This window comes from Colias philodice, chromosome 5, assembly GCF_061535455.1.
Source record: "Colias philodice isolate Cphi_HAF_F1 chromosome 5, ilColPhil1 Martin Lab GWU primary, whole genome shotgun sequence".
NCBI lineage: Eukaryota > Metazoa > Arthropoda > Insecta > Lepidoptera > Pieridae > Colias > Colias philodice.
The window spans coordinates 8716111-8728402 of NC_143090.1; the positions used below are offsets into that span (position 1 = coordinate 8716111).

Here is a 12292-nt window from a genome sequence, read left to right on the forward strand (position 1 = left end):
AACTACCATTTAAATGACTTTTTTCTAGATCTCTGTTTTTAATTAAGTATACTTACAATATACTACCACAAACTATAAAAGTTGAAATCTATTACAGGAGTGAAAAGTATTATTACTGATTCTTACTAAAATTCTTACTCCCATTGCTTGATCTACAAAATACACTGCCTCAACAGTATACTGTGCTTCCAGCCCATTAGCCGCAGCAAGCGAATAAAAAAGGGAATTTCAAAGCGCTAGCACATACCGCGTAGCAGGAAGACGTGCATTTTTTAATTAGGAAACAGTTCGAGTAAAAGCAACCTTCCGTCATCGTCGCAGACAGGAAAGTACGGTGATGAGTATTAATGAAGCGGAGCACGGGACGGGCGAAGGCATGCGTACGCGCAACTCAGTGTTGCCGCGCATTTCAACCGGTGCATACACACGCATCACGCACGGGTCGATGACTCCGACATGCCAATTCATTGATACGGATTTACTTAATTAGTGTTTATGTAATGAGGTGAATGTTTATGATCTTGTGGTCGGTTTTTAAATATGATTTTTATTATGATGCAGTTTTGTTTGGATGTGCAGTGCAATTTGATTGCATATTTTTTAATTACAATTTAAATTTAATACAATTATTATTAAAAGTGTTTTCAAACAATATAAATATAATTTGTTGAATATTATAAATTATGTAAGAACACCGTTGCAAATAAAATAAATTAGTTTTGTAACGAAAGAAAAACATACTCTACAATTTTCTTCCTAATGTCCATTATATGTGTCGAATATGACTATTAAGTCAATTATTATATAATCTCAATTCTCAATCATATATTATGTTGCAATTTTATGAAACAAATTTATTAATCGCAAACAGTTCCAATTCATTATAAAACAATATAGTCGGATTCTCTTCCCTAAAATATCCATAATCACTAATAAGCACACTCTAATTTCATCTTGATCACATTTTATTAGCCATTACTCTGTCTTTATTACTTTTCATTATAATTAGATTGGCTTGTTTTTTTTCAGATGTTACAATTACACGTTTAAGCTATAAGTTTATGAAATAAAGCAAAATGAATACGAACATTTTGTTATTTATTGCTATTAGTTTTGTGCCAGTGGTTTTATCGAAAGCTGGGCGGTATTCTAGACTCCAAACTGACCCGTTATCGAAGACGAGATGCGATCTCATCTGCCTGGACGCGAGCAAGGAGACTAAAACTAAGGTAACAAACTTTAACTTTCACTAACAGAGTTATTAATCGAACATCACAAGAACATGTGTTTTGTTCGATTAATACGATATAATATGTTCGATAAACACAAAATATCAAATAAAAAACCTAATGAAAAACACTCAAAGAAAATGGTTCATAATATTATACAGCGCTTTTAGAATCAATTATGTAATTATATTATTGTAATAAAATACATATATACCGGTGAAATGTATGATATCTGTCTTGCAACGTAAAAATCTTCTATGATAGTCAACATCGAAGGTTTTTACGTTGCTTATCTCAGCCATTTACGTTACAAATATAAATCTAAACGTGTTTTATATAGCACGTGGTTTTCCCAAACAAAAACAACACTTTTTTCGGTTTCGACTTCCAATAAATTATATAAAAAATTTTTGGAATAATTTCATTTTCTCTTTAATTAATAATACTTATTTACTTACATAATATTAGTTTTATGATGATCGTTTTGCAAAAGCTTTCATGTTAGAAAAATATTGAAATAAACTCTCCAATAATTCTCATAGGTACATATTATTACTTATATCATACTTCACAAATATAGAGCTTTTTTAATCTGCTTTCTTGTACGTAAATCCAACTTGCGTGTGTTAGGTGCTAATTAAGTGCTGACGTAAATATGAAGTGATATAGAATTTTGACAAGTCGACGTAGATGGAAGCTCCTGTTAATTAATATCATAATTTTGCTCTACACTAGTTCTCTGTACTCGATAAATAGAGTAGCAGTAGTGAATGTAGAGTTTGAAACTCGGTTATGTATAAGCGTAGAAGCAATTAAATTATGTTGATACTGTACTAAGATAATCACAGAATTGGATAGACTATTAAACTTACATCTGACTTTAAAACCAAATGTAAACTTTAAATACATTGCATTATTTGTATTTTATGGGAAATAATTTGAAATAATAATAAATGATTGCATATATACTAAACACTCATATTTTCATGTCAAAAAATATTCTCTACCAATTTAAAATCAAGTAATATGTGATGTAGAGCTTGGTGAAAAGTTATTTGAAGATATAATCGAAAACGTAATTTCTGTAATTTGTGTATAATTTGTAAAAATATCTACCTAAATTTAACATTTCTATTGACACTCGATGAAAATAATTCCATAATATTAAAGTATTCTTCCAGAGCTGATAATTAAAGGCACAGTTACACTAAACATGAGTCATTCAGTCTTCAAAGGAGCCATTATGTCTTGTTCATTTGCACTAACTATATTCTAATGTGCATTGTAACGGGTACACATAAACACCGGCTTTATTACTCGCATAGTTGTACTTTACACATTAGCATTTGTAGTTCTAAACATAGAGCTTTTACGTGTTATTTTTTTATGAAAATTAGTCTATTTATAACACTTTATTATCCAAGAATAACAAGAATTACATTGCAATAAATTAGGAAATGTTATCAGAATAGAGGATATTATATAAAATTATTGTTCCTACTATCTTTAACTTCTTCAGCATTCAAATTAATTAGCCTAATCTATTGAAACTGTTCTGATCTTAAGAAAACGATTATCTATAATGTACCTGAAACTGTTCTGATGATGATAAAAAGTACAAAATTGCGTATTAACATTGAACATAACACCAACAGTGCCGTTCAGAATGCCGTGCTAAAGAGCTGAAGCCTGGCACCTGTCCGATATCCGACAACCCGAGGTGGCAGGCCGCGTGCGTGGAGGCCTGCAACCAGGACTCGCAGTGTGACGGCACCCAGAGATGCTGTAAGCATGGCTGCAGCTCGGTCTGTAACGAGCCTGTCGACTTGCTAACATTGCCAGGTATTTTTTAGCTAAGTATAGAGCAAATGCAAAACCGTATATGGTCTTTTGATTTCTAGATGATATTTGAAAATTTATAAAATAATCCTACAAAAGCATAACTTTGGATGATTGAAAATCTTTAAGTGAGTCTATTATTCTCTACTTTACTAAGAATGTATTTTGATCGTATTGATTGAGTGGTCATTAATTAATAATACTTAATTGATCAAGCCATAACTGACTCAGGTGGTAAATAATAACAACAATTGAATAAAATTCCCCGTTGGATAAGTCGCTATAAAAGGAGGCATAATTATATACAAATTAGATGTAATCTATTTAAATAGCAGCTTTATTTAATAAGTTACAATGTGTTATTATTCGAGCATCAGATAAACATCTTCATCATAAAAATTATATTTAATTACTACTCTTAGGTATTTGGTAATTCATATTATGCCTAATTACTTTTGTGTCCAATTATGTGTTCTCAAACTGCGCCTTAAAAGAGTTTTAAAGACTAATTGCGTAAGAATATAAAAATAGAAAATTTATTAATACACATACATAATATTATAATATAGCTGTTCTATTAATAGCTTAGCCTCTTTATTAAAGGTGCTATTCAACTAACGGCAACGGCCTGTATGTATAATTTTCAGCAGAAGCTTTTACTAATACATATTATAAAGAACTGACTATGTACTTCAATTTGTTCATAAGCCAATGGACCAATTCTTCTGATAGAGCCAAAATTTTTTTAATTTAACAGCGCTTTTTGATAAAGAAGCTAGGCTATTAATTAAGGTAGTTTGTGACTTAGGTGTAAGAACATGCATTAGCGTTGGTAGGTATACACAGAGATAGACTAGTTTTTATAGAACACTCTCTGCGGTGAAATCGTGGGATTCATATACCATAAAAATATTACAATGATTCGATTGTTCGATCATTCTTTTGATGTGTTCGTTTTATTACAATTGAATCGAATTACTTTTAAATCGTTAGAAAAAGTCTACGTCCATCAGCCATGAGAAACGAGAAAATGATTGAGATATGTTGTTAAAAATCTTGTTTAGAGCAAGAGCTATTGAGAATTCAGATTTCTGGATTTTACATCAAGCCTGATTAGTCTGTATAATTAAAAATGGCAGTGAATAAAATATGAATTTAATGAATAAGTTTACAATAAAATAAGTTCAAAGTACAATAAAATATCATTATATCATTTGTTAATAGGTCTTCCCGCGTTACCAAAAGTGGAAGAAGCAAAAGAAAGGCGCAAGTCAGTGTTGGTGAGATGGTCCGGTGGTGTGGGGGATTCTGCGAGAGCTGTACCAGGCAGAGTGCTCTATCTTTTGGAAGAACAGCATCATCTCGGACCTAAATATGAGGAAGCGAGATTGGGAGACTGGAACTTGATTACGAGGACCAATAAGTATGTATATTTGTTAATTTTATAATTGTATGTTTTGTTTTGATGTTGTAATATAGTGATACGACTTCTTTGCAAAAATCATGACACATATTATTAAATGTATAAGTTCTGTTCTAACATTCTAATGATTGTCTCTACCAGTAGTAGAGTTGACACTATTTGTTTACGTTTCTATTTTTAACGAATTCTGCGTGAAGCCTTGTCGTTTTATTGTTCCCGCACTATTTACCCTAGACATTAACCTCTAATTAATTACTATTGATCGATGAGAACGACTCTCATTATTGGCATTTAGCAATGAACTCTTCTGCAATCTGCATTGTACATTATTACAAAAATAAATTATAACTTTAGACATATTAACTATTAGGCTCCGAAAAAGGTACAAACAAAATATAATCATCAAATTAAATTGTTACATTAAGGTATACCTACATCTATTAAGTAACAAGCGCATTATCAAGTATTTAAAATTTATAAACAACAATGAGAAGATACTTTTAATCTCTCGACATTATTATTTCTTATCTTAATGGCCTACCCATTCATAACATTTGCGCTAATATTTTACCGATTAAGATGATAAAGACATTGTGAAATAAGCGATCCTTGATACGAATGTAGAATGCACTATCTAAAGCAAATTGTAAATCATGTTTCAATGTTAGCTCTTAAAGAGTAAAGCTACTTGTTTACTAACTTGCAACATTGTTAGCATATTGGCAGTTGGCACAAAACATCAATAATCATCACTTAAGCGGCCATTACCCACGAATGGTTAGCGCTCCACAGTTCTGCATACCATTCAACGTTTTCCAACAACACGTAATAGCAAAATTACTATGATATAATACAAATTAACAAGAAATTCCCACTTACGAATCGGCTTAAACAAATATGATCGATTGTAATAACAAAATGTTGTGACATTTGGTTTATGAGTCCATTAACAACATGTCCGATCGGTCATTGACTCATTCAGACAATAAAAGGTAAAGCTCAATTAAAGTTAATACGACAATAAAAATCCTTACTTTGCCTTTAATATTTAAATGCCTGTAAATTTAAATTTTTAACATAGCACTAAATCAGATTTAAATAAAACAGTATACCTACTAGGTAAGTGTATAATATAATAATCAATTATATTGAAAACAATCTTAATGTATTGAGCCTCTGAGCTATCTGTGGTTTTCCAAGAAAGGAATGATGAAATGATTACTATTTGAGATATATTTTGATTTATTATACCTAACAATTTTATAAGATATTATTCATTTGGGTCATAAATTTCATATTATTACTACAATATTATTATCATTCCCATATTGTGAATGACATTTATTAGATATTATTTTGATGAGGTAATTCTGCTTTTTAGATTTCCTTTAACATTATTCCATAACCACTTGTAATACCACCGGTGGCAGTGGTGACTACCGAACATCAGATGGCCCAACTGCCCCTTTGCTTGCGTTAAAAAAATCGTTTCTTATCAGATTAGTCAAACATAATTTAGTAAGAGTTATGCGTAATTTAGAGACAGATTATATTGTACTGAAATCCGTCTGAATATCAATCTAGGTATGTATATTATTTTTCTAGAAATATAATATAGCATATGACTAATATGATATAACAATAAACAGCTATACTAGATGTCTTGTATATTATACAAAGCACAGCAAAATTTATCTTTAAGACTTTCCAGACTGACTGGGCCCGTGAGTCGTTGAGATTTAATGAGTTCTTAAGAAACTAAAGAAGTTACAAATGAAGTGGCTTGTTGAGATGGGGGCTGGTTCTTTATTTAGTTTGATTATAAAATTATTCCTTAGGTATAAGGTATTTTATATTTTTAAATAATAATCATTGTAATAAATCGCTTTGGATTAAATGATATCTATTTCATTTCATGCTAAAAATAGATTCAAGTTATACTTGAAAAAAAAAGGTATTTTTTGTAATCCATTGAACTCTGATTGAAATATTAGTTGAAATAAAAATTGCAAGGACATAAATAACACTCGTAAAGCCATAACAGACGGCGTGGTCAGTTCCGGCACAGACACTTGAATCGGCAATCGAACCCGGAACCCGTTTCAAATACTACGTGTTATTTTTTCAATCTCCTTTGTTTATGGAGATTATGATCAGTTTTATAAAGGCTCTTGATGACTTTCAATTTAAAGAACATGTATACATTATTTTCTCACAAATGGTAAGAATACTGAACAAAGACTGAACAGTTAAATTTGATTTTTAAATCGCTGCAATCAAGCGAATAAAAGGAAACCTTTATAAGTACAATGTTTGCTACCAATTAGTACTTTAATTAGACGATAAGAAATGAAGCATGAAATGATAATCTGAAAAAGCAATCACACGAATCAAAGCGAGTTAAAACAATGATGTATCAATTAATAAAATTGAATGCTTTCTAAACTGTCTTCCGTGTAGCGTGCAAGTTTTACATCACGACGATGCACAGAATTGCATCACTGATTATAAACACAACAATTTGTTATTCTAATTATCGATTCCTGGTATCATTTTTTATCCTTTAAGCCGGCTACTCACGTACCTGCCGCAGGGGCGATATTGGTACGTACAATCTCGGTTGGTCGGCGGTCGGAGCAATTTCAGCTGTTGTTCTCTAAATTGCCCCTGCTTGCCTACACACATCACAATTAAGCAACCAATTAAGGGTGCAAACCCAATATTGTCCCTGCAGCAGGTAGGTGAGTAGCCGGTCTTAACGTGGTTAGTAGCGCTCTGTTTGTATCGATCGACTGTCAATCAAACGTTAAGGGAACTTCTTAATTTGTTTCTCGGTAACTTTTACCTGCGCTTGCATTTTGTTAGTCTGGATGATTATTTCAAAAATATAACAACGCTTTATCTTATTTCTGATATCTACAAGATAATCATGACTAAAATTAGTTTGCCGGTATTTTGTTCAGATTGTAGGTACCTATTATGCGATTTTTTCATCATCTAAGTTTTCGTAAACGTAGATAGATTGAGCTTTTAGCAAAGAATACCTACTTAATAGTAGCTAACGCTACTTTTAGGCAAGGTAATAGAACAAGTACTTAACTGAATTTAAAAATTGCGAGACATATCTTTTTTAACGTAACTTTTTCTGAATCTGTATTTGAATACATCCTAAACATAAATTTTACTAAAGGTATGTTTAGCTACTTAAGTTTTGTCAACGTAGGAGGTTGTATCATTTATAAGCCTAAATGCATTAAGATAACTTTTTATTATTTATCACAAGCAACAATAAAACCTGTTCTCTCACATAACTTGTGGGCCGTTGATAAGCATGTGATTGATGATATCGAAAGCTAATTGATTTCAATTGTGTGGAGGAAGACAAAAAGCAGCAGTTTCCATTCCTGGATAATAGAGCTATTTATTAGAACATATAAAATATATTTTTTTTGTTAGAATTATAATTAACTACTCACATTTATCAAAAATATTGACGTTTTAATTTATTATGATTATTTATTATGTTGTAAATCAAATAATTTTGGTAAACAATTTAGGTGGTAAGGTGGTGGTAGGTAACCTTTAATATTTGATAGCCCAAAAATACTTTATATGAAAATTCACTGTTAATTTATAAACGTATAGAATTACCTACTTTAAGTTCTTGCATTCCAAATAAAAAAAAAAATAAAAATACACACCTACAAAACACGAACCATTTCAAGTTACCGAATCATCTTGTTTTCAGAACGAAAGTGTCCCTAAAGAACTTGCTGAAGCCTGGCCGCTGGTACCGCTTCCGAGTAGCAGCTGTCAGTGCTGCTGGCACTAGGGGTTTCTCGGAACCCAGCGCTCCTTTCACCCCACGCAAGGGACCTAGGCCACCACCACCGCCGAAGAAGTTGAGAGTACAACCAGTGCGTACTGAAAATGGTGAGCGTATTGTATGATATTCAATTGAAACTAAATGTATTAAAAAAAATTATGGTACGGCGAAGGACGCGGTTTCGAATCTGTTTTCGAATCTCGCCTTACGTTTTCTATTTTTTTCCTAAAAAATAGTATGATATTCAATTGAAACTAAATGTATTAAAAAAAAAATATGGTACGGCGAAGGACGCGGTTTCGAATCTGTTATCGAATCTCGCCTTACGTTTTCTATTTTTTTTTTCCTAAAAAAAAAACAAAAATATTCAAATGTGTCTTAACTGTATAATTAATTGGTGTTTTATTCATGAATTAGTCAATTATTATTTTTGAGGAATAAAGTTATGTATCTAACTACTATGTTTATGTATTTTTAATTTTTATATTCTTTCAAAGTCAATAAATCATTCTCAGCCACATAAAAAGTAAAGCAAAACTCGTACAAAAATACAAGATAGTGTACCCGAATTGAGATTGTTGTATTTAAACTACTCAAATGCTATAGGAACCGTCACAATAAGACTGGAGTGGAAGGAGCCCAGATCCGATCTACCTGTGATGAAGTATAAAGTGTTCTGGAGCAGACGAGTCCGCGGTCTGGGTGGAGAGCTGGATTCCGTGCTGGTCAATCACCAGACTGTACCAAAGGTATGGCAAGTTGATTACTTATCACGCGATTAATTAACGTCAAATTACTAGATATACTTATATATTATTATATGCATAGTGTTGCATGACGTGAAGTATGAAGAATGTCTTTAATTACTATGCAAAGCCTTTGTATCAATATCTTAAGACTTAATATGTATATATATAAATCTCGTGTCACAATGTTTGTCCTCAATGGACTCCTAAACCACTTAACCGATTATAATAAAATTTGCACACCATGTGCAGTTCGATCCAACTTGAGAGATAGGATAGTTTAAACATGTAGGTACCACGGGCGAAGCCGGGGCGGACCGAGTTATGTTATATATTTCGAAAGGCGAAAGCAATATTTTAACAATATTTTTAATGACACATTTTTCAAAGCTTATGTTAAGCTTATGTTAAATAATAGATACCTACATATTCATGACACGGTGTAATTATAATATTATCAATTCGATTCTGATATAAGCACCACCTAGCTTTTTCTATATTATGTATTCTCTACATAATTAATTACTATCTAAAGAAATAAATAGGTCACAATGAATTGCAATTCCTTGAAGATTGTACATTTTATACCTAATTTAGAAGATAATGATGAGACATGAAATTATGGACACCGCATTTAATTTTTTAACATTTTTCTTTTTATATTCAAAAGCAACCAGGATTGAAAGATTTTCAGCTGACTAAAAATTATAGTTCATAGGTACCTAAATGCAATACTTATTAGGTATATAAGATTCAATTACTATTTCCAGGATCAGCATTCTGTCGAAATAAAGGATCTGCAGCCGAATTCTCTGTATTTCCTCCAAGTTCAAACAATAAGTCTGTTTGGTCTCGGAAAACTTCGCAGTGACAAGGCGGCCATTTTTTACAATACAACCGCAACTGAAGGTAAACAGCTATAAAATTTAAGTTGGTGAAAATGTAGGTTAATGGTTGCCATTTAAACTCATAGGCGTAATTAATATAAAAGACAAAAAAATTCTTGACTTTATATTCAGTATAAATTTATTTCTATTTTCTTTGTACGAGATATTTTTATTCGTAATTTTGATACTAACTTAAATACATACTATTTTTTCATATAATTGAATCTGAAAAGGCTGTTGTTTACTTGTAGTTTTTTTTTATATTATTCATGTTCAGAAATTTTTGCACCTATTCATTTGTATCCTAATATTATAATTTGTCAATTTTACAGAACGCCGGCCAGAACCTTTACTGAAACGTAAAGAAGAAAAGAAAATTAAAGCCGTAAGACTGAATAGGTTCTTGTGGGAAGATCATAAAATAAAGGCGAGGATTGCTTGGCAAACTGTGGCTAATAAGGATCAACAGCCAAAAAGGTAACTATCCATACTACTTAATATTATAAATGCGAAAGTAACTCTGTCTGCCTGTCTGTTACTCAATCATGCCTAAACTACTGAACCAATTTGCATGAAATTTGGTATAGAGATATTTTGATACCCGTGAAAGGACATAGGCTACCTTTTATTGCGAAATATGTACCACGGGCGAAGCCGGGGCGGACCTCTAGTATTTTATAAGCGTTGTTTATAAGCTATACTATAGGCACGTAACTATGTTATATTGACTTAATGTCCTGTGGCCCCTATGTGGGCCAATTAATACATAAGTATACATAATTTTATAAAAATTGTAATCTTATTTCAGATTCTATGTACATTGGAGAACATTCAAATGTCACCACCCTATTAGAGAAATGAAAAATCTATCAGCGATTACTGAGGTAACAATTTTACTGTAATTATACGTATAATAGTAAGAATAAACTATTGTATTACTTGCATTGAAAAAAATGATATTGGTAAAGTTGTGAAGGTAGCAACATTATGTCGAATTTATATTTATTTATTTCTTTTTCTTTTCAGCTGACATCTTTCGAAATCTACGAACTAGACTATCACTGCAGTTACAAAGTGAATGTAAATGCATCTGGCAACACTATCAGCCCTGATTCCGAGTTCATACTAACAGTGCCTTCATGTGAATACTTCCAACGAAAAATAAACGCAACAATACATTGCAAGACCTGATGATAAATCTTAGTTATTTAGGATATTGTATTAAAATAGGTGCAAGACATTTATGGTCGAAGTAAATGGTCGAAAACAATTATGCAATTACAGCTCGATAATAATTTAATTGTTTCTAATATTACCTATCTACTTAAACTGTAATGAAACTAAACGCACCCATTGAAAAAGACTAAAAAAATTTACGATGTATTCATCATTAATATAAGGTTTTGTACGTTAATTGTATGTAGGAATTATTTATTATAAGTTTTTTAAAGAATAAATAAAATTAAAACTATGAACTCGAAAGATTTTTATTTTTTTGATCTTATTTTGCAATTCTAATCTATTTTTTTTAAATATTTAAGTAATCGTAATTTTATGCAATCAGTTCAACACAATGGGGTTCAAAAACCCCATTAGTGTTTGTTTTTTTGGAATAGGTAAGTGATATGAATTATATACATATAAAATCGTAGGTATTTCTAAATTTTCTTGGCTTGGCATCTAATGTAAGTACCTATCTAATAAATGAGACCATATATTTTTATTAAATACTAGCGTTCCACCCGTGGCTTTGCCCGCATAGTCAAAGGAAAACCTGCATAGTTCTCGTTTCCGCGGCATTTCCGGAATAAATCCTATGCTATTTTTAAAACCATCACAAAATACCATACCAAATCAAAAATAAAAAATCGATTCAGTGAGTAGACTATACCGAATGAAGTGAAGTAGATTATCTATACCGAGCGAGCCTGCGAGGACACCTAATTTTGTATAATTTTTGTATAATCGTCTCAGTGCCCACGATACAGGATTGCCTGGTACCTACTATGTAATGTGGGTACTATGTAATCCTTTGTAATAAACCTAGATTATGCCAAATGTATGTAAAAAGTGCAACATAAATCCAAATGTAACTGTGTAAAACATAATTATTATGGTTTTTAAATAAATATATTTTCATTTTTAGTGGTAGGCGTGAAGAAGAGACAGACAGACAGACAGACCGATAGACAGAGTTACTTTTGAATTTAAATAATACTTATTATTACATTAATTATATAATATTAGACCACCTGAGTTTCTAGCGTGAACTTAGCTCTAATAATATAATAATAATAATAATCATTTATTTGCAGACACATGAAGTCCATAGTAAATAAATT

At 31.4% G+C, this 12292-nt stretch overlaps 1 protein-coding gene across 1 annotated transcript; it reads left to right on the forward strand.

Moving 5' to 3' along the window:
• Positions 1-1076: 1076 nt before the first annotated feature.
• Positions 1077-11425, forward strand: Kal1 (anosmin-1 Kallmann syndrome 1). Its single transcript, XM_089695145.1, has 9 exons — positions 1077-1229; positions 2885-3071; positions 4293-4491; positions 8240-8424; positions 8924-9066; positions 9834-9972; positions 10283-10427; positions 10759-10834; positions 10977-11425. Exons 1-9 carry the CDS (start codon positions 1077-1079, stop codon positions 11139-11141), a joined length of 1392 nt encoding a protein of 463 aa, XP_089551271.1. The 3' UTR covers positions 11142-11425.
• Positions 11426-12292: the final 867 nt, after the last annotated feature.

Excerpts from the sequence above, each read along its gene's own strand:
- Kal1 (XM_089695145.1), top strand. The coding sequence starts at position 1,077 with ATGAATACGAACATTTTGTTATTTATTGCTATTAGTTTTGTGCCAGTG. Across the intron at positions 1,230-2,884 it reads GCAAGGAGACTAAAACTAAG|TGCCGTTCAGAATGCCGTGC; the intron begins GTAACAAACTTT and ends TAACACCAACAG. Across the intron at positions 8,425-8,923 it reads ACCAGTGCGTACTGAAAATG|GAACCGTCACAATAAGACTG; the intron begins GTGAGCGTATTG and ends CAAATGCTATAG.